General features: G+C 42.5%; 1 protein-coding gene across 1 annotated transcript in view; it reads right to left on the bottom strand.

Moving 5' to 3' along the window:
- VPS41 (VPS41 subunit of HOPS complex) overlaps positions 1–24,071 on the bottom strand; it is a 377,598-nt gene that overhangs the window by 58,826 nt on the left and 294,701 nt on the right. Inside the window, exons 18-21 of the mRNA XM_040353190.1 lie at positions 21,535–21,662; positions 15,950–16,094; positions 11,059–11,100; positions 9,148–9,198 (exon numbers count right to left, since the gene is read on the bottom strand). Coding sequence (XP_040209124.1) covers positions 9,148–9,198; positions 11,059–11,100; positions 15,950–16,094; positions 21,535–21,662 — 366 coding nt within the window. The remainder of the gene's footprint in view (positions 1–9,147; positions 9,199–11,058; positions 11,101–15,949; positions 16,095–21,534; positions 21,663–24,071) is intronic.

The following is a 24,071-nucleotide window of genomic DNA, read 5'->3' as shown; positions in this document are numbered from 1 at the left end:
TGATTGGTCTTCTATTCCCCTTCCTATAGTTTTGGACCAGCCTGTAGTGGGTGGACCTGCTGGGTCCCTCACATAGCACTACACATGCAATATTAAGCACAGTGTTAATGTCTCTTACATGGTAGTATATGTGTTTCTAAAGGCTTTTGGTGCACACAAAGTGAATCTATTAGCCAGATTCAGAGAGAGTTAGGCCGGCTTATCTGTAGATACGCCGGCCTAACTCTGAATCTGCACCGTCCTAAGTTTAAGTGTATGCTCAAACTGGGATACACTTAAACCTAGCTAAGATACGACAGCCCGCGTCGTCGTATCTTAGGGTGCAATTTTTACCTTTGGCCGCTAGGTGGCGCTTCCGTTGAGTTCGGTGTAGAAAAAGTAAATGCCTAGATACGCCGATTCACGAACGTATGTGCGCCCGTCGCAGTAAAGATACGCTGTTTACGTAAGGCGTTTTCCGGCGTAAAGTTATTCCATCAAATAGCTGGACTAGTCAATGTTAAGTATGGCCGTCGTTCCCGCATCGAAATGTGAAAATTTTACGTTGTTTGCCGAAGTCGTCCGTGAATGGGGCTGGACGTCATTTACGTACACGTCTAAACCAATACGTCCTTGTGGCGTACTTTGACGCAATGCACACTGGGATATGTACACGGACGGCGCATGCGCCGTTCGTAAAAAACATCAATCACGTCGGGTCACAAGTAATTTACATAAAACACGCCCCCCACATCCTCATTTGAATTAGGCGCGCTTACGCCGGCCCATTCACGCTACGCCGCCGTAACTTAGGAGGCAAGTGCTTTGTGAATACAGCACTTGCCTTTCTAACTTACGGCATCGTAGTGTAAATGCCATACGCTACGCCGCCTGAAAGATGCGCCGCCGTACCTGAATCTTGCTATATATCATTTGTGGCTAATGAAAAATATAATTTAAATTAAGGTTTTTATGTATAAAGTTCAGCTCTCTTTCTATGCAATGTTTATGATTATAATCAGTTGGATACCTATCCAAATGAGATATCCCAGTTGGATAGTTGCAGTGATATGTATATACCAGAGCTTGAAGCTAGTCAGAAAACATGCATTGTAATAGCTGCTCTAGGTAAGCCTAGTTCACACAAGCTGGTGCTGCATTATGTGTTTTTCTGTGACTTTTTTTTAGCAAATTTTTGCATTTTTACATGAGTTTTTAATGTATTTTTTTACTTCATGTTTTTATTTTTTATTTTTTTACTAGGGAAAGGGGACTTTATTTTATTCACAAAACACTGTAAAAATTTCACTAAAAATGCATGTAGTTGCGTTTTAATAGGGCTTTCTATGCATTCCCATTGAAATCTAAAAAAGGGAAACAAATGCTCTGCACTGCACCAGAAAAGCACCTGCACTTTGCTGGATTGTGTGACAAGAAACACAGGAAAAAACACAATAATGTGAATGGGGGCTTACTGTACTGTACAAATGTTTGGGAAATGTTTTGATGCACTAATGTTCTAGACCTCAAAAACAGTTTTACCCGTGTTGTGAAATCCAAAATACGTATCTCCCATTCTGATACTCTGCACAATTGACTATCTGAGTATTACAATTATTACTAGCTCTTTAATCTAGGCATTTTACATTAAAAACACAGCATTTTGTATATTCTTTCTTGGATAAATGTTAGCAGTCTGAACATCTGTTGATAAAATATTCTGGATTGGTTTCTGAGTAATCTATTTTTGATTCCGGAAGACTACAATCAATATGTTGCTGCTGCATAATGTTAATTAACTGAAATTTATGAAGCACTGGTACACTGTGCTATCCAAAATGTATACAAAGTAATCCTGGGAAACCTCTCCATTGAAGCCCAATCCAGCCCCCAATTTGTTTCTGTTAATATTTTTGATATTTGTAATTCACAAACAGACCACTGCAGAGGCTGGAAGGTTACACCGGATTAAACTGAACCCCAGTCAAATGATGGTAGGAAGGCTTTTGTGTCCATGTTGTGTAGATCTCCCCTTAATTCCTGCCCTATCGTGGTGATTATGGGGACATGAATTGAAGGAAGATCTGTATATTAGGGACAGAATATCCTAGAATTTGGTACTGCATATTTCACCTGCCCTGACATTCTATCCATTTCCAACCAACTCCACAACCCATCCATTTCCAGAATCTAACTTTCCAACCTAGTGCTTCCATACATCTTTTTTTCAGTAATTTTTGTAGTAATTTTCAGATACTCTGCCCTTTTTTTGCATGCATTTGCTCCTTTACACAATAACCCTCTTCACCCATTGCCTTCACCATTCATATTGATGGCATGTGACACTAACTAACCCATCACCTTCAACTTCTTGAGATCCGAGCCATTGTAAAAAGATAGCCACAAGGTGGCTCTACAGGGCTGGGAGGCTGTCTTTTTACGGCCTCGGCTCCTCCGGCCATGCGCATGCCTGGTGCGTCACTGAGATACCGATGCATGGGCCTGGCGGCCGCAATGTCCGTCAGGTACCCGCAATTGGGCGTTACACAGCCAAGGAACGTGGATCTCTGTGTGTGTAAAGGGACCGATGCTACATAGGGACACAGATCGGTCACCTCCCACAGTCAGTCCCCTCCCCCACAGTAAAAATCACTCGCAGGGAACACATTAACCCCTTCCTCGCCCCTAGTGTTAACCCCTTCCCTGCCAGTCACATTTATACAGTAACAGTGCATATTTGTAGCACTGTTCGCTGTATAAATGTGAATGGTCCCAAAAATGTGTCAAAAGTGTCCGATGTGCCCGCAATAATATCACAGTTCTGACAAAAATCACAGATAACCGTTATTACTAGTAAAAAAAAAATGTCAGAATTCTATCCCCTATTTTGTATCTGCTTTTGCGCAAACCAATCACTATACGCTTATTGCGTTTTTTTTTTAACCAAAAATATGTAGAAGAATATGTATTGGCCTAAACTGAGAAAAAAATAGGGCCAGATCCACAAAAGGGATACGACGGCGTATCTGCTGATACTCCGTCGTATCCCTGTTTCTATCTATGCAACTGATTCATAGAATCAGTTACGCATAGATATCCCTAAGATCCGACATGTGTAATGGACTTACACTGTCGGATCTTAGGATGCAGTACCGCGGCCGCCGCTGGGGGCATTTCTCGTCGAAATCCAGCGTCGGGTATGCAAATTTGCACTTACGGAGATCCACAAAGCTTTTTCCCTTCATTATTTCTCCGTAAGTGTTAGTTTGCCGTCGCAAAATTAGGGCTGCTTTTACAAAGTGTAAACTTAGTACACCATGTAAAAGTATACCCTTCTTTCCTGCGTCGCTGTCAAATTTTTTTTTTATTTTTTTTTTCCCCGCCGCATCTTTTTTTACCCGTCGCGATTCACAAAACTCGGCGCAACGTAACGTAACGCAAAGCACATCGGGAAAATAGCGTCGGGAGCATGCGCAGTACGTCCGGCGCGGGAGCGCGCCTAATTTAAATGGGACTCGCCCCATTAGATTGGGCACGCCTTGCTCCGGACAGATTTAAGTTACACCACTGCAAATTTCTAGGTAAGTGCTTTGTGGATCGGGCACTTAGGTAGAAATTTTGCGGCGGTGTAACTTAAATCGGAACATTTAAGTTGCGCCCGCTGGTTGTGGATCTGGCCCATAGTTTTTTTATTTTTTTAATTGGGATATTTATTATAGCAAAAATTTGAAAATATTGTGTTTTTTTTTAAATTGTCGCTCTTTTTTTTGTTTATAGTGCAAAAAATAAAAACCGCAGAGTTGATCAAATACCACCAAAAGAAAGCTCTATCTGTGGGAAAAAAAGGACGTCAATTTTGTTTAGGAGCCAATTCGCATGACCGCGCAATTTTCATTCAAATTGTGACAGTGCCGAAAGCTGAAATTTTGCCTCGGCAGGAAGGGGGTATATGTGCCCAGTAAGCAAGTGGTTAAAATTCTGCTCTTCACTACACTTATACATCACTGATTCAATCCCAATTTCACTATCTGGCACTATTTATCACTGTTTAAATAGTGCAAGTGTCCTGCTTACTTTAAACATTTGTTATTCCATTTTTTATTAATACAATCTAAACCATTATTCAATAAAATAAAACAATAGGTTCAGTACTACTGTGTGTGATGGTTCTAGTTCCCAGCATATAGTACAGTTTGCATTCAATCACAATTAGCATAAATTACAATCTCTTAAAAAAAGCAAAAAACATGAGTGTTATTACATTTTAAAATCAAACCGTGTTTCAATCAAATGGTTCACATACCCCTATAATATGAATTCTTTAACAAATAGTTGCAATCATGCCCACAGGAATATTATATTTATACTTGTGCTATTTTCCCTCTAGAAAGAGCGTGAAAGGCATTAAACAATAAGGAATTTACAGCTGCATAGCAAGTAGTAAAGACACAGTGAAGCATTATGAAAAAAGCTATTTCATTCAGCTTTCCGAAAAGTGGATGATGAGTGACATCTAGAGACTTTATTCAAGAATGCACTACAGCAGAGAATCCTAGACTAAAGTGTTTGTGATCACATAATTGAGCTTCATTGTCTGCTTCAGTGCTTTAAACAACACAGTAGAAAAACAGGGGCAGATCCACATACATCTGCGTGGGCGCAGCATATGTGAGATACGCTACGCCGCTGTAACTTACTTTACTATTCTTTGAATCCTAAAAGAATTTGCGCCGTAAGTTACGTCGGCGTAGGGTATCTCTCGCGGCGTAAGGGCGCGGAATTCAAATGCGGCGAGTAGGGGGCATGTTTCATTTAAATGAAGCGCGTCCCCGCGCCGAACGAACTGCGCATGCCCCGTCCGTCAAAACTCCCAGGTTGCATTGCTCCAAATGACGTCGCAAGGACGTCATTGTTTTCGACGTGAACGTAAATGGCGTCCAGCCACATTCACGGACGACTTACGCAAACGACGGAAAATTTTCAAAATGATACGCAGGGACGACGGCCATACTTAACATTGAGTACGCCACCAGATAGCAGCTTTAACTATACGCCGGAAAAAGCCGAACGGAAACGACGTCGGACGCTCGTACGTTCATGGATCGTCGGAAATAGCAAATTTGCATATTCGACGCGGATTACGACGGGAACGCCACCTAGCGCACTTCGAAAAATTGCATCTAAGATCCGAAGGCGTACGAAGACGTACGCCTGTCGGATCTAACCCAGATGCCGTCGTATCTTGTTTTGAGAATTCAAAACAAAGATACGACGCAGGAATTTTGAAATTACGCCGGCGTATCACTAGATACGCCGGCGTACTTTCTTTGTGGATCTACCCCACAGTTTGTGAGATTAGAACTATTATAAATAATAAATCTGAAAGTATGTGGGGATCTATAGAGGAGAGAGAGATTGAGATTTGTTTTCATTTCTTGTAATCAAGTTAACAAAGGGTATTTTTTTTTAAAACTTTTTCCTATAATTTATAAAAGATCAATAAGCAGTCATACTATTATTTGTGTCATATTACAGTGGGGAAGGGTCATCTGTCAGATTTGTATCCGTTTGTCCCCAACAAATCATACTTCTAACCAAAGCTAGATATAGATACTAAAACAATACAGGTAACCGACAGACATACTAACCCTGGCCTGTTTATTGATCACATTTGTGCCTGTTACCTGAACAGATCCTTTGCCTATTTGCTGACCATTTCTGACCTGATTTATATCACCAAAGAAAGCTCTATCTGTCTCAAGAAATTATAAAAGTTTCATTTGGGCACAGTGTTGCACGACTGAGTAATGATTATTCAAAGCGCGAGAGCACTGAAATCTGCAAAATTACCTCTGCAGGATGTGGGGGGGGGGGGGGGGGGGGTGTCCAGTCTTGAAGTGGTTAATACATATTATCTAATTGAACATTTGCAAAATTGCAGTAAACAGACATGTCACATTTGTGACACCATTCATTGTTAATGCCACCCCAAGCGCGGCAAGCAGACGTGCTATATGAGATACTTTGCATTTGTTGTTTGTAAGGCAGCCCATTGAAATGAATGGGATACAAGGGTTTTCTCCTGGAGTTAATAAAATATTATGAAAACATATTTGAACCAAAAAATAGCCAATAACAAAATCATGATTTCTAAATAATATTTCATTTAAGCTTCAGGCATGACAAGGAATTTTAAATTGCCTATCCAATCTTCATCTTCTATCTAAGTGCAGTTGTGACCCTGTATTTAGTGTGATTCTTGGAACATACGTATAAATAAATCCATGATTGGAACAACCTCCAGAGCTGGCAACACGGTACTTTGATATTTAAAAAAAAACATATGTGCAACAACCACCCAGACAATAGGAGACTAAATACTGTAGTCCAGATAGGTGTAAACACTGCAATCTCCAGAAGAATCCAACAAAAGGTATAAGAGGAAAAAAAACATTTCCCAAATGGTATTCATGTGGAATTAAAAAATTAAGTTTGACTTCAATCAGGAAAATGGCATCCAGCGTCATATACCCACAACAAAACACTCTGCAGCTTACCAGAGAAAGTTGACCACCAGGCTACGAGTGATGAATTATATTTAATAGATAAAGAAGGCATTCACCTAGGTTAAGCCAAACAATCAGCCCAGCTCTCCAAATGAGATCTCCTACACTTAACAGGGACAGCGTGCCAAGTTTATGCACATAAGACAAATGCTTCCAATAGTGTAGTGAAATATAACCAATTTTATTTAAAAAGGATTAAAAACATGAATAAAATAGTGCTCTGCATACCATATAAGAATCCTGCTTCATATAATTCTTAGCACTCACCAGTAGGCAAGAAGGCATCTGTGCCTTCTCGGCTCCTCTCTACATGTTTCGTCATATGTGACATCAGTGGCAAAGGACGCACACCACCATCACATCCAATATATAGCTCCAGAGAGAGGCAGGCTGACCTTTAAAGAAGAATTCCAAGAAAAAAAGCACCCGCACTGCATAGGTTAACTGCTTGTTTTTGTCTTGGAGTGAGGAGAGCGGATATATACTTACCTAATCGGCTGATCCTCTGAGCACAAGACTCCTGCTTGCCTTGTGCATTGACTGTTCCTGACCTCATTACGCTAACAGACCGGCTTTGAACATGAGGACGGTCCATCGCTGGATGTAGCAGAGTGCTGTGTTACAGAGTATTGAAGGATCAGGTAAGTATAGCCTTTTTGTGTGCCCCTGGACAAAAACAAGCAGGTAACCCCGGAAGTGCGGACACAGACCCACTGCATCGGGAAAAAAAATGTCCCAAAGTTCTGCTTTAACCTCCTATTGTCTGGGTGAATGGCACACACTGTATGTTTTTCACATTATTTGTATTCTGTGAGAATATTATTATTATTATTAGTGTATCACAGTTTTTTTGCACTGTTTTTCTGTGCTAGCGTTACGCTTTTGTACGTATTCGATTCTTGAAATATGTCCTATTGAACACAGAGAGAGATGGTGGTTAAAAGAGCTACTTGCCTATCAATATTTCTCTAAAATCTTTGCATGAATATGCACACTAATATTGTCCAAGGATGCACCTTTAGTAGTCAGCCTGGTTTCTGCACTGGTGGTAGTGTGTTCACAAATATGCAACTTTTTTCCCCAGCAAACAGGTAATCAGCCCAGGTCATGTTAAGATAATCTTATGTTTACAATTATCTAGAACATGAGAAATCTGAATAATTTTTGGGAATTTGGTCACTAGGCTGAAAAAACTTGTCGCTCACCGAACTCAAAAAAAAAATTGTTACCAGGAGCAACTATTTGCCCATAGATAGCTGAAAATGAACACATATTGTACACAAGCAAGTACTATTGATGCATTACAAAACAGTTGCATTTAGGTTGAAAGAAAATGCTGAAAAATGCATGCAAAGTTTCCTTTTTTTATTTTAGTTTATCAAACATTACCGGTACTTCTATAGCACTGTCAATTTACGCAGCACTTTACATATTTATTACACATTCACATCAGCCCCTGCCTTCAAGGAACTTACAATTTTAGGCCCCTAACTCACATTCATATATACACATACTAGGGCCAATTTTAGACAGGAGTCAATTAACCTACCAACATGTCTTTGGAGTGTAGGAAGAAACCAGAGAACCTGGAGGAAATCCATGCAAACGGAAGGAGAACATGCAAACTCCATGCAGGTAGTGTTGTGGCTGGGATTTGAACCAGCAACCTTAGTGCTGCCAGGTAGAAGTGCCAAAAACCTTAGCCACTATGCCATCTGAACAGAAGAGGGAGAAGGTACCGACCCAGGTATTGCCCCCCCCCCCCCCCCCCCACCCAAAGAAAAGTGTCTAAACCTAAAGAGAGATTCCAAAATCCTAAATGTATGGTTTCAGTATAATAGGTTACACTGGAGTCCTAGGGGTTACTGGTTGACAAAAGATGCTCAGGGTGCACTGGAGTTCTAGGGTTCATGGGATGACACAGGATAATCAGGATGTTCTAGAATATCGGTGCTCAATCTGTGGCCCTTCACCTGTTGTGGAACTACAAGTCCCACCATGCCTCTGCCTTTGGGAGTCATGCTTGTAATTGTCAGCCCCTTGTGATGCATCATGGGACTTGTAGTTCTGTAACAGATGGAGGGCCACAGGTTGAGCACCCATGCTCTAGAATCACAAGGGTCATGGGGTGACCCAGGGTGCTCTGAAGCCACAGAGGTCATGGGGTAACACCGAATTCTCAGGATGCTCAGCATGGAGCATTGCTTGAACGCAGAGACACATGTTGCTTTGCCATTTAAAACTGGCATCAATCAGGAGAGATATGCCAGAGCTCAGGGTGACACCCAAACTGGTGTTGGAATAGTAAAGAGGAGATGCTGTTTGCAGAGAATAATTCTCAGTATCTGTTTTATTCTATATGTACTATTGCTCTGTAAAATACATGTAATTTTTTTTTCTTTAGATATATGGATGATGCTCTTTTACGTCCATCCCTGAAGCCTGTGGAGACTACTGGTTGATACGATGGTGCTCTACATAAAATAATTTTATGAAAAGTTCAAAAGCAGAAAGAAAAAAAAATCTACAGCTTTGTGAAATATAGTTCATATACATTTTTGAAAAAAATCAATTATATAAGTCATGAAGGAATATGACTTACCACATGTTGCAGTTCTGGTCTTTCTTTTAATTCCACCACAACTTTATCAATCTACAATAAACAAAACAATAACACATTTATAATTTGATTATAATTAAAACACACTCCTTATGACTATAATTATCAAAATGTCTTTTAGGAGAAACAAATATCAGATACAAGTTATTGGTGCGCTCCCATAGAAGCCTGTTTGTTATTCTTTATTTGTGTATTGGTATGTTTTCCTGTGCCTTTACTCCTTTGTTATTGGTACAGCTTTTACGTAGACACTCCCAGCCTCACCATGCTGTTCAAGAGGAAGTAAACCCCCCCCCAAAAAAAAATACACCCTGCAAGACAAAGGCATAATGAGCTAGTATGCATAGCATGCTAGCTCATTATGAATATCTTACCTACGATCGAAGCCCCCGGAGCGGTCCTCATTCCTCTCCTCCACCATCTCTCCCAGAGTGACTTCCTTGTATCGCGGCTCTGGCGCCGTGACTAGCCGGAGCCGCTAAGGCGTCAGGTTAAGGAGATATTTCTTGCACCTACAGGTCTAGGCTTACCTGTAGGTCTAAGTGGTCAGCTTGCTTCACTTTACCCACAGAGAAAGGCTTACACGTCTTCTTACACGTAAAAGACTGGCATAACACCCTCTGTCGTGCATGGAGTTTAAAGTGATGCTAAACAACCTCTTTATTCCCCAAAAATAATTCATACATGACCAATACTCAATGGCCCTAAAATCTATTTTTCATGACATTGTTTCCTACTGTGCTTTTCTGCCTCCGTGAGCTCTTGAACTTCTATCACCACCCCCACCCTCCAGCACTTCCCTATGCATACTAGAAATCCTATAATTATAGTCCATAGTTCTTCTCAGGAGCGAGCAGCTGAAGGTGGCTACATTCTATTGCTGGTCATACACTATACGAAAAAACGGCCGAAATTCAGTCGTTCAGACAGTTCGTTCGTTTTTTCGAACAGTTAGTGTGCACAAAATCCATAATCGTTGAGCCGTTTTTGAGCTGAAAAAACGAAGGACAAGTTTGGAAATTTTCTGCCGAACGAACGATAAATCGTAAGGTTATTGTGTTTCTCGTCCGAACTTTCTGCACTAGGTATATGAAAAAAAAAAAAAAAAAAAAATTGTATTTATGTCCACTGAACGATTTATCGGTCATTACATGATGGCAATATCATTTGGTTTATCATTTTGTTTTTCGTAAGTTTGTTCGGACGATTTTTCGTAGAGTGTATGGCCATTACTTACAGTGGAGCCATGAAGAATGAAAAGCCAGCCACCACTATAACAGGAAATCAGACCACAGCAGCAAAAAAAAAATATATTTTTTTTTGCAGATTTGCAAGAAGCTGAGAACAATATAATGTACTTTTTTTGAGTAAAGAACACATTCTTAATTTTAAACCAGAGTTTAGTGTCACTTTAAGTAAAATTACAATAATTGGACTTCTGCATCTTCTCGAACAGTTAAACTGCCTTTGGATCATGTCAACCCAGCTAGTGCCATACTGTTTATGTAGACTGGGTCTCAGGAGGCTTATCTTTGCATATTATGACATACAACACAGAACAATGGGTAATTTTGTCCTGCCACATGCTTTTGGTTCTTTTGACACCAGCTTCTATAGGTGTGGTATAAAGATTAAGCTGGTACAATGCATCTGTGTGTTATGTAATATGGTAACTGACTAGGAGTGGGAGCAGGTACCTGTCATAAACCAGGTACACACTCCCCCAACAAGTGCCAATAATTAAAGAGAGGGTGGGATGCAAAGAAGCTGAACTCCCCCCCCCCCCCTTTTCAGGTGAAGTTCTACTTTAACTCCTCAGTATGTACACACACACACACAGACATCTATTCTTAAAACAGGCAAAAGGTATAATGTACAAATGGAGATACTTACAGAAATCTTGTCTTCATTGTCCAAAAGCATATCAACAGCTTTCTATTTAAAAAATAAAAAAAAAAATAAAAAAAAAATAACAGATTATAACAATTTCAATATACCTTACTTCTACATATTGTCATGAAACCCTAATTAAAGCAGACCTAAACTCATGAGGCCACATTTTCAATAACCTGATTACACATTATTTATTTCCACACACGTTTACTATGTACTAGCTTTCCTAATACAATATAACAAAAAGTAAATCACCAAGGCTCCAGGGCCATTACAAACCAACTATCCCCATGTTGGGACTATTCTTCATCTTGATCTGAAAGATCACTCCCACTGTCACATGACAGACAACCCTGGCATTGTGAGTGAGTGAGTGAGTGAGAAAACTTATATAGCGCAATACATGCAAACTGAATCCCCTCTGGGTGCTGTCTCCATTCTCTGGGTAAGGAAACCTCTTGACCTCAGAAGAGATGGGTTTTAATCTTTCTCCTGAAGGCCAAGTGGTCCAACTCCAATCGGATGGTGGTTGGTAGAGCGTTACACAGTCGAGGTCCCTGGACTGCAAATCTTCGATCTCCTTTGGACTTGTACCTGGCTTTGGGTATCTGGAGTAGGTTTTGATTGGTGGATCGCAGAATGCGATTGGGGTTATGGGCTTTTATTTTTTCGCATAGATATTGGGGTGAGTTTCCTTGAATGCACTTATGTATTAGGCAGAGTGCCTTGAACGTGATTCTGTCTTTGACTGGCAACCAATGAAGGGATCTCAGTGAAGGTGAGATTGATTCCCATGTTTTTTTGCCGGTCACTAATCGAGCGGCTGTATTTTGAACGACTTGCAGACGAGTGATTTGGTATTTGGGGAGTCCTAGACAGAGGGCATTTGCATAGTCAAGTCTGGAGTTGATGATGACTCCCACCACGACTGCAATGTCTTCTTTCGGGATAAAGGGGGTGAGTCTGCGTAGTAGGCGCAGCAGATGGTGCGATCCGCTGGGGTGGTTGTGACGGTTCTATTTTGCTGAATACTATCATAGATTTTTTCAATTTTATTAATGAAATAATCCAATAATTCGTTGCAAAATTCTTGTGAATCAGAATTGGGGGCCTCTAAACAAGCAGGATTTATAGTCTGAGTGACCAGCTTGTAGAGTTTGCGGGGGCGGTTTAGGGCATTTGCGATGATGTTGGAGAAATATTTTTTTTTGGCCATAAAGATTTCTTTGTGATATTTCTTGGCTATTTTCTTATAAATGGCGTGGTTTTCCTCTGATGAGCACCTTTTCCAAGCAGCTTCTGCTCTTCTACGCTCTTGCTTTAGCAACGCTAGCTGGTCATTAAACCAGCCGGAGTTGTTTTTCCGGATGCAAGTTTTGCGTTTTGGTGCCACTAAGTCAGCTGACTGTAGTAGCGCCTTGTTGATGGCGTAAAGTGTTTCTGTGGCTGTTTGTTTTTGTTGGATTGCTTTTATTTTGTTCCCTAATGTTGTTTTGAAGAGTTCCGAGTGGAGCTTCTTCTGAGATCTAGTCCAGTGAGTTGTCACCGGTTTTATCGTTTTTTTTTGGGGTGGTGTTTTTGGTAATTATGAATTTAATGGCATGGTGATCAGTCCAGGGTTGCGGCTCATTTTCCAGGATGACAATTTCCAAATCTTGTTTGAAAATGAGATCGAGCGTATGACCAGAGGCATGAGTGGGGCCTTGTATTAGTTGCTGCAGACCTAATCCTTCCAGATGGTTGATGAAAGCGTCGGCGATGGGGTCCAGTAAAGAGTTGGCCCAGAGGTTGAAATCCCCAAGCACCAAAAGGTGTTTGATGTTTAGGGTATATGTGGAGATGAACTCCGTCAACGACGTGAGAATATGCGTTTTTGGGCCTGGTGGTCTATAGCAAAGTAGAATATGGACCGTGTCTTGGGGATTTGTTTGCAGCTGCAGAGTGAGGGTTTCCATGAATGGAAGCGTGTTTTGAAGGACTGGTTTGATGATCTAGAGGTGAATCTTGTGGATCACCGCCAGGCCCCCCCCTATTTGCCCCACTCTGTTTTGCATTTGAATGCGATATTTTGCTGGCACCAATTCTGTTAGAATGGTGTTGCAGTCGGCTGTGAGCCAGCTTTCTGTGATGAAGAGGCAGTCTAAATCGTGTTGTAGAATGAAATCATGGATTTCTAGTCTGTGTTTTACTGCCAATCTTGTGTTGACCAAAGCGCATAATATGTGCCTTGGCTGGGGTGAATACGTGTGATTTTTAACTGTCGATGGTTGATCAATTTTTAACAGTTGCTCACTCCTTAGAGCTTGTTTGGTGGCGGCTGGTAGTGTTGCGGCAGATGGCTTTAGACCCCAGATGGTTTCTGCAGAGTATCTCAGATTCGCCATAATCTCAGAAACACCGGGGGTAGGGATCACGATTAAAAGTTGATCGGGGAGGTAGTTAAATGGCAATAGGAGCGAGGATTCCAGGTGGATCCCTAATTTGCTAAACCATCCCTCCCCGTTTTTGATCCAGAGGAAGGCAAAAAAAAACCTAGCCGTGCAATGCCAATCTGCAGCGACAGGGGAAAAAATTCCTTCCTGACCCCTCAGGGGCGATCGGACGAACCCTAAATCAAAGAGCTACACTGGTGGTGGTCTCTGGGTTTGTACTATTTTGGAGCTATTGGAGGGGGGGGGTAAGCTCACCCCTGAGCTCACAGGTGGGGCCCAATATATTTTGGCAATGGAAGGGGAGTGGGGGTGAGTGAACCAGGGATGTCCCTGTTACATGGGTGTAGCAAGATGGCCGCCGAGCCAGGAGTAGGCCCGAGCCGGGGGCTATCCAGGTGGGTAAGTTTAGACGTGCGGGGGGGGAAGCTCCTGGGGCTTCAGGGGGGAGACGCCGGGGGGTCCTCCTGGGGCGTGCAGGAGCTAAAGTGTTGTTTTAAGGGGGGGATTGGTGGCTGCAAGCGTGCAGGGGGGGGGATGATACTGGGAGGTCGGGTCCTTGAGAGGCACCGGTAATGCCTAGTGGTTCTGGGGAGACCGAGGGGAAGGAAGATCACTGGTCCTGGTGCTAGGAAGCTAGGCAATGTTATCCTAGTTCTTTTATATTTGTCATTCTATTATTGTAGTTTAGAAATGTTACAAATTTCATTTTCCCATTAAACTTAGTGGATAATGTGCATGTGTATTGTACTATTGTGACATGTGCGGAGAATGCAGCAGCTTGGTTTCTGGGCTTTTCCCCTCCCCTTCTCTGCCCCACTGGCTATTTAAACCTTTAGCTTCTAGCTTTCCCTTTGCATTTGGTTAATGAAACGTGTTATGCTTATCCCCTCCTGACATCACCATAGGATTCTACCAGCTGTCATCTTCACAGGGCAGCTGGAGATGCAGCCAGTCCACACTACCTGCTGGAGCTTTGGAGCCCCTGCTGCATGCTTGGCCACCATCCATTGCCTTTGTGTATCTTCAGCTAATAAGCTCTGGTGTCTCAACCTGCTGTGTTACTATCCACTGGTGGATTGGTGATTCCTTTTATGTAAGTGTGCTGCTTTTAATAAAGATGTTTTTTATGCTTGGTATTAACCTAAGTGCCCTGCTTTTTGCCATTTCCTACTTGATGGGATCCTACTCAGATCTTACAGAAGCTGCACAAGTGAACCATCCATCCATCTAGTCTTCCTTTAATCATTATCCATCCATCTATCTTTCAGACACTATTGTTATAAATGATGGTATACCACAGACTCTTAAGCCTCAATTGTTGTCGGTAAATTGTCCAATGAAGCATACAAACGATCGGATTTTCCGACAAAACCCTGCCATCACACATTTGTTGTCAAAAAATCAGATCGTGTGAAGGGGTCTTTAGTGTGTTTATCCATGGACTAATTGGCAATACATTGGACAGAGGAGCGCTGGATGCTTTGTGTAATTTTCTTGTTTTAATTCATCTCCTAATAATAATTACTCACAACTAATATAAGAACAACATTATTAAAATGCTGCATTGATATCCAATATATAAAACTTGTCATAAAACGTTATTTTTAACATATAAGATGTTGTTTTTAACTCTGTTACTTTCTCATTACCACATTTTTTATGCTCATGTTGTGAAAAGTCCCTACTACACATATATTTGTTGAGGTTTGCAGATTCTAGTCCAAACCCACCTGAGCGATCCAACCAGGAAGCTGTCACTGTACTGGGCCAATTATAAGCAGCTGAGGCATTCCCTACCCCACAGCTGCATGAATACATGCCCATTGTATACATGCGGCTGCGGCACGTGGAATCCCCCCAGCAGTATAGGTAACAGCCTCATAGCATGCTCGGTTAGGTGGGTTTGGACTAAGATTTGAACACACTTGAGCTCATCACTACTCTTTTACAGATATCAGACCTACTTTACTGAAAGTGTTACTTTTGACTGGTACAGTAAAGACTGTGATGCAAGTTTCGGGCTGAGAACAAAAAATCAAATGCCTTTTTGGAAACAATTTTATTAATATTAATAAAACAAAGAAAAAAAATACTTTTTTTTATCACTATAGGTTTGGAGTTAAAATGATATCCCTTATTAGCTACCAGCTAGTGATAAATAAAACAGTTTGCCTCAATAATTATCTGTCATAATGACCATCATTTTTTTTTTTTTTACCAGTAAGAGCCTATGAGAGCTGAAAATTATATTCACATGTCTAGAAACAATCATTGCATGGCACATAACGAGGAACAGGAACTGAGCATTTTATGTGCAATTCTGCCCCCATCAGTACTAATATTACAGAAGATCTATTATGTTCTGCTATAACTACTGCATATTTTTTTTTTATATTGCACATGTTATGTACAATATTAAAACGTTAATAAATGTATTCATATAGAAAATTCTTACATACCTCAGTATCAAAATCCATGAGTAAGACAATTTTGTCCTTGATACAGTCGAAGAGGTTATGTTTGTTTATAAGTTCAAAGACCTCTTTGTGCCGAAGTGTTAAATAAATTTCAAGAGCTTTACTGTAACACTGATCATATACATGTCTGTAAATAAAAGGCATTAAAAGCTCATGAGCATAAAAATAAAAACACTGCTTTTTCAGAAAAAAATAAATGAGTTTACTTTAGAGTTACTGAGCTTACGCTCTCTGGTAAGATGAACATTGGAACCATTTTGGAACACAAAATATGGCAGTCCCCCGAATGCCCCATATCAGCTGTTCACAATGGAGTATAATGAGTGGCTCTTTCAGGGCGCTTTGCAGGCGCTATTTTTAGCGCTATAGTGGCTGCAAAGGGCCTCAATGTGAAAGTAGCCTGAGACCCCTTTCACATTGAGGAGTTTTTCAGGCGGTACAGCGCTAAAAATAGCGCTGCTATACCGCCTGAAAAACTCCTGCCCAGCTACCTCTATGTGAAAGCCGGAGGGGTTTCACACTGAGGCGATGCGCTGGCGGGAGACGAAAAAATCTCCTGTCAGCAGCATCTTTGGAGCGGTGAGAGGAGCGGCGTGTATACCGCTCCTTCACCGCTCCTTCCCATTGAAAACAATGGGAAACCGCGGCAATACCGCCCGCAATGCGCCTCTATAGAGGCGCATTGCGGGCGGTATTAACCCTTTATCGGCCACTAGCGGGGGTTAATACCGCACTGCTAGCGGCCGATTCCCGCGGCAATCCCGGCGGTATAGCGCCGCTATTTTTAGCGGCGATATACCGCCACCGCGGCTACAGGTCCAGTGTGAAAGGGGCCTAAGTCATAGGAATCTGAGAATGTATAAACTACAAGTTCAATCCAACACTGCAGCTGGCACACTGATCAGCACACCTGTAATTCATTCACACTGCCTACAGCTCTGCAATGACAGCCACACAGAGGTACGGCCAACAGAACTGTAGGCAGTGTCTGCAGGAGCCTGACATTTCACCCGCACTCTGCTGATTACGGGTGCAATACTTTGTAGTCTCCAGTTTAAAAAAATAATAAATGCCCTAGCAAAAATCTATCCATTTATTATTTTTTTATAAAAAGGTCAACGAAGGCACTTGGGTCAGGCAGGCACATAAATGGGTGGTTTTATGTACATATATGTGAGTGTTTGTATATACAGTATATATGTATATATATATATATATACGCACACGCATTTGTGTGTGAGTTTTGGGGCGCACACCCTAATGCAATAGGCTGCGCACACCTATGCTAGATTATTATTTCCCCTTTAAAGACAATGGAAATGTGCACAAAACCGCCAATCCATAAAGCAATGGTCAGGACTAGGCGTGATCAGGTTCTAACTAACAAGCTACAGGCTTGTTAAGCTCGGTTCACACTATGTGACATACGCTCTGACTTTGGAAGCACATTTCGCATGACGTGTATAAATCAATGGTTTCCTATGAGAGTGGTCTTAACTGGTCTGACTTTTGTCGGTTCCGACTTTGAAAAAGGTTCCTGCACTACTTTGGTCCGACTTGGGCATGATTTCAGCCCATTGATTTGATGTAAGTTGCATCCAAGTCAGATCTTCATCTTAACTGATCTGACTTGTGCTCTGAGGATCTTGAAGGGGAACTCCATGCCAAAAAAGTAAACATTTAAAGGCATGGGGTCCTCCCAAGACCAATTCCAGACCTAAAGGTCTGGTATGGAATTTGAGGGGAAACCCTATGCCAAAAACAATGGTGTGGGGTTCTCCCCAAAATTCATACCCAACCCTTATCCGATTACACACAGCCTGGCAGGTCAGGAAAGGGGAGGGATGAGCAAGCACCTCCCCCTCCTGGACCATATCAGGCCACATGCTCTCGACATGGGGGGTGGGTGCTTTGGGGCAAGGAGGGCTCTGCACCCCCTCACCCCAAAGCACCATGTCCCCATGTTGATGGGGACAAGAGCCTCTTCCCGACAACCGTGGGCAGTGGTTGTGGGGGTCTGCGGACAGGGGTCTTATTGGAATCTGGAGGCCCCCTTTAACAAGGAGGCCCCCAGATCCCAGCCCCATCATGCCCCGGGCAGTGACGCCACAAGGAGGCAGAGTCTCCAGATGACGTCATCAGATGGCCAAGCCTCATGGCTATATAAGAAATGGCAGACAACGGGAGCTGACACAACAGCAGGAGATAGCGTTGGGAGAAGACATCAGAGAGAAGAATGGGCAGAAGCACCAAAGGAAGAAGACAGCGGAGGGAGAAGAACCCAAAGGAAGAACCAGAGGAAGCAGACATCAGAAAACATCACTGGAGGAAGAAGACACGTTGGAGCTACGACGGGGGACATTCTTAATTTTTAATAAAAGACTGTACTGTTTTGTTTTACACTTTTTTGGGTGAATGAGTAGGGAGGGGTACAATGTACCCCATACTCATTCACATGGGGGGGGGGGCAGGATCTGGTGGCTCCCTTGTTAAAGGGGTCTTTTAGATTCCGATAAGCCCGCAGACCCCCACAGCCACTGGCCACGGTTGTGGGGATGGGGTCATTGTCCCCTCAAGATTCATATCAGACTCAAAGGGCTTGAGATGGTCAGGTCAAAGTAAAATCCTGTTAATTGAAGTCGCATGGAAGTCGGACATTAAGTCATAGGGCAAAGTTGGATCAGAAGTTGTCCGACTTCCATGTCGGAGCAGTGTGAACCTGGCCTAAATCAGCAGTGACAATGCTGATAGTCATGCACCCTGCAGAATTTTCAAATTTGACTGTAGTGAGATTGAAAAGCTGCTCTGGTCCCGATTTAGCCCCTTTTCTTTATGTCTGTTGACAGTTTGAGGTATAAATCCGGGAAAATGTCATATGATAGTTATGTTGTTTTGTCCTTATTGACTTGCACCTGTAACTTGAATTTTATTGCATGGACAGATCATACCTGTCTTTCTATTGTATTTTTATTTTTGAAATTCAATAAAAATATTGGAATGAAAAGCTGCTCTGAATTCAGGAGCAGTGCACTACTGTTGCCACACTATCACAGGAAGCTGCATTAGACTTTACTGGCAGTCTCAACAGATATTTGTGGGATTTTGCAGGGGGATGAACAGTAAACTGTGCAGATAGATTTAACGGGGTTGTAAACGTTCGTGTTTTTTCACCTTAATGCATCCTATGCATTAAGGTGAAAAAACACCCGGCTGTCACGGAACCCCCAGCCCCCCCCTTTTACTTACCTGAGACGTTCACCTGCTCTGCGCGTCCACGGCGTTCTCTTCTCCATAGAATCTCAGCGTTGATTGGATAGATTGATAGTAGCACAGCCAATGGCTCCCGCTGCTGTCAATCAAATCCAATGACATGGCCGAGTCTAACACTCTGTGTCTATGGACGCAGCGTGTATGACAGGGAGCGCACCCAAAAAGGTAACCCCCTGGTGAGAGAGCTTCCCAGAGGGGGTTAGCTATTGCGGGGAGAAGCTGCGAGAGCGGCCGTGGGACCCCGGAACAGCAGGATCAGGGCCATTCTGTGCAAAACAAACTGCACAGTGGAGGTAAGTATAACATGTTTGTTATTTAAAAAAGTGTTACTAAACCCAGGACCCTGCATTCACTATATCTTGTCTCCCACAGTACACTGTACATGGAAATGGAATTATTTTAATATAAACTGCTAATCCGATCTGATCATGTGAAAAGCAAAAATCATATTAATTTATTTCTGTAAATGACAGAGTTGCTCTTCAGCCACCTTGAATCACAACACAAGCAAGCGTTCATCACTGCAGTCATCTCTTTCAAATTAGCTAGCGGCCTGTTATGAATAATGGTGGTGGAAGAGCAGCATTGTAATTCACGAAAACACAAGCCAACAACAAAAACTGGCATCAACTAGATTTGTCTGATAGAGACTAGAGCAAAAGCTGTTAGTTTGTGTTGCTGTCAGCTTGTGTTTTTGAGGAATGGCAGCGCTACTCTCGAGCTGCCGTCATTCATAATGCAAACTGCCAGTTATGACTGTAGTATTCGCTGAACTGGCAGCTGCTGGAGATTCTGAGGTCAGTTGTTTTTTTTTTCCCTTCAATATTTTTTATTGATTTTTCAAGAAAACTTAGTCGCTCACACTTCGCGGACGCAGCCGCTTAAAAAACTTTAAACAATAAAGAACATTTATCTCAGCCCACATGGCAGATTAAAGGTCAGACATATGGGAATAAATAAAAAATAAAGTCAATTACGCAGGTGCAAGGCACTTATTTAAGTGAGCAACGGCAGTAGTATAATGACTGCATAACAAAAAGGCAAAGAAAGGCATATAATGGGTATTTGGGCATCCTGGAACCTGAGGCCTCGTACACACGACCGAGAATCTCGTCGTAAATGAAACGTTGTTTTCCTCGCCGAGTTTCTTGTCAGGCTTGTCGAGAATCTTGTCAAGCTTTCTTTGCATACACACTGTCAAGACAAAATCTCGTTGTTCTCAAGCGCAGTGACGTACAACGCGTACAACGGCACTATAAATGGTAAGTTTGATTCCATTGGCGCCACCCTTGGGGCTGCTTTTACTAATCTCATATTACTGCGTGTTAAGTAAAAGTTTGGTGAGAGACGATTCGCGCTTTTCAGTCTGTTACAGCGTGACGAATGTGCTATCTCCATTACGAACGCTACTTTTGCCGAAGGTGCGCTCCCATCTCATACTTTATTCTGAGCATGCACGCATTTCTAAGCATACACATGAACGTGTTTCTCGTCGTAAACCAGCCCGACGAGAAACACGACAAGGAAATTGAGACTCTCGACGAGAAAAAAGAGAACATGTTCTCTTTTTTTCTCGTTGAGATCCACAACAGTTTTCTTGACGAAAAACATACACACGACCGTTTTCCTCGGCAAAAAAGCTCTGCCAGCATTTTTCTTGATGGATTTTGTCGAGGAAAACGGTCGTGTGTACGAGGCCTCAGATGGATACCAAGAGGTCCACGATGCCTCAGATGGGTACCAAGGATCTTAGATATGGAGTAAAGGATTTTTCAAGTAATGTTGTTGGGTAGTGAGGTCAGTTTTTTCACACTACAAGGGCAGCATAGGAGGGACAAGTCTAAACAGCAAGAAGGGCTGCAGATGTACAGAGGAGGAAGCGGATATGTGGGCTCTGTGCTCTCTCCTCCTCTGTGCGCTGTCATTTAGCAGTCCATCTCCTTTCTCCAAAGAAATGGGATAGCGTGCGGGTAGAGGGGGCAAGCTATCCGATCATGCAGCTTAGCAACCCCTGTATACATTTTAATAGGGACAAGTGCTATATGCACTGGGTCCCCTGGGGGTTTAACAAGCCTTTTTAACTTCTGATTAGACTTCCTCTTTAATATACTAGCCCTACTGTGCTATGATTCTACTGTTCAGTATTACAACAGAATTGGGCACATATAAAATGAAAACAATCTTTTAAATGTCATAACCTTCCAAACCTTTGCTGATCACAAACTTCAGAAGTAATAAAAAGATTACTTTATACAGTGTAATGAAGAAACATCTGTATACGTGAAGACTTAACTTACAATTCTGCCAGAGCCTCCAGAAGTATTCGGTTGTTTGGGTCTTTGTTCAAATGCCCCTTTAAAGCTTTTACTATGGTTTTGTTATTGTACAGGTCTCCAGGCCATTCTCTTATTAGTGTTGCGAATCCCTGCAAAAAAAATGAAAGAGATATATTTTTATAAAAGGTTCGTGGCCTAGAGCTGGTTGTATAAAACATTTCAACATAACAAAACTTTCACAGGTAAAGAATTTGCAACATTACAGTAACACAGACTTATGGTCTGCATTTAAACAGACATACTGCTTCTGGAGTTCCAGTTACCGATTTAAAAAAAAGCTTATATGAAGTAACATTAAACACTCCCCACTTTTGCAATGAATAATAACCTCTTTACAGTTCCCTGTACATATTTCAAAGAAAACACTTTGGTTGAGTTATTCTCGGCTGCTGGTTCCAGGTTCAGTGTTACTTTCCCCGAACTTCCAGGTACGGGGAGCAGAGGAACTATGACAGTGCAGGAAGTCAAAATAAGGGGGGGGGTGGCAGGGGGTACCTTCCCAGGACTCTGTGGTGCTGTAGATGTAAACAGCTTGATCTGAGCTGCTAGACAAGTGTGCGCATGCAGCAGGGTCACCATGCAACCCCGGAAGGAGACGGTGACTCCAGAGAAAGAAATCAGGAAGGTGGCATATTGACAAAGGGTATTTCCAGCAATAGTGGGTCTAAAAGTAAAACTATAGACAAAACTTTGTTTTTTCATTTTGGATAGAGTATTTTGCCCTCTTTGTCCCACTGGGGAGATTTCCCTTCACTTCTGTTACATAGCTAAAACAGGAAGTGAGAGGAATTCCCTGCAAAGTAAGGTCACTAGAACTAGAGTCTCCATTGGAAGACTTGCCCTCTATTACTTTTCTGGGGACAACCCAAAATTTGGGATTTCCTTTTACTTTCACTTTTAATCACTTGCTTACTGGGCACATAAACCCCCTTCGTTCCCAGGCGAAATCTCAGCGTCCGGCACTGCGTCGCTTTAACTGACAATTGCGCGGTCGTGTGACGTGGCTCCCAAACAAAATTGGCGTCCTTTTTTCCCCACAAATAGAGCTTTCTTTTGGTGGTATTTGATCACCTCTGCGGTTTTTATTTTTTGCGCTATAAACAAAAAAAGAGCGACAATTTAAAAAAAATATATATTTTTTTTACTTGTTGCTATAATAAATATCCCAATTTTTTTTAAAAAAAACTATTTTTTTTCTCAGTTAAGGCCGATACGTATTTTTCGACATATTTTTGTAAAAAATAAAATAAAAATCGCAATAAGCAAAAGTTATAGCGCCTACAAAATGGGGAACAGAATTATGATTTTTTTTATTATTTTTTTTTTTACTAGTAATGGCGGCGATCTGCGATTTTTATTGGGACTGGGATATTGGGGCGGACGTATCGGACACTTTTGACACAAATTTGGCGCCATTCACATTTATACAGCGATCAGTGCTATAAAAATGCACGAATTACTGTATAAATGTGACTGGCAGTGAAGGGGTTAACACTAGGGGGTGAGGAAGGGGTTAACTGTGTAGCCTGGGTGTGTTATAACTGTGTGGGGGGAGGGGGGTGACTGGGGGAGGGGACCGATGCTGTGTCTCTATGTACAAGAGACACAGATCGGTCTCCTCTCTCCCTGACAGGACGTGGAGCTCTGTGTTTACACACAGAGCTCCACGTCCCTGCTGTCACCTGCCGTGTCACCGACGATCGCGTGTACCCGGCGGACATCGCGGCTGCCAGGTACACGCATCGGGTCTTCGGCGATGCGCCGGGACAGTTTTTACCCGCCGCGCGCCACCCAGTGGCGCGCGCGGGTAATGCACATAAAAGGCCGTGTTTAAACGGCCACTTGGCACTTGAGAGCCGCGCTGCGGACGTAATTTGTCTATAGCGCGGATCTCAAGTGGTTAACCACTTCCCCACGGCCGCATGTATATGTACGTCCACAATATGGCACGTACAGGCAAATGGGCGTACATGTACGTCCTTGCCTTTCCGCGGGTCGGGGGTCCGATCAGGACCCCCCCCCCCGCTGCATGCAGCGGTCGGGTTCCCTCGGGGAGCGATCCGGGACGACGGCGCGGCTATTTGTTTATAGCCGCTCCGTCGCGATCGCTCCCCGGAGCTGAAGAACGGGGAGAGCCGTGTGTAAACACGGCTTCCCTGTGCTTCACTGTGGCGGCGTATCGATTGAGTGATCCCTTATATAAGGGAGACTCGATCGATGACGTCAGTCCTACAGCCACACCCCCCTACAGTTGTAAACACACACTAGGTGTACCCTAACTCCTACAGCGCCCCCTGTGGTTAACTCCCAAACTGCAACTGTCATTTTCACAATAAACAATGCAATTTAAATGCATTTTTTGCTGTGAAAATGACAATGGTCCCAAAAATGTGTCAAAATTGTCCGAAGTGTCCGCCATAATGTCGCAGTCATGAAAAAAATCGCTGATCGCCGCCATTAGTAGTAAAAAAAAAAAAATTAATAAAAATGCAATAAAA

The sequence above is a fragment of the Rana temporaria genome, chromosome 5 (assembly GCF_905171775.1).
Source record: "Rana temporaria chromosome 5, aRanTem1.1, whole genome shotgun sequence".
NCBI classification, from domain to species: Eukaryota; Metazoa; Chordata; class Amphibia; order Anura; family Ranidae; genus Rana; species Rana temporaria.
This window is presented reverse-complemented; position numbering and strand designations above follow the sequence as displayed.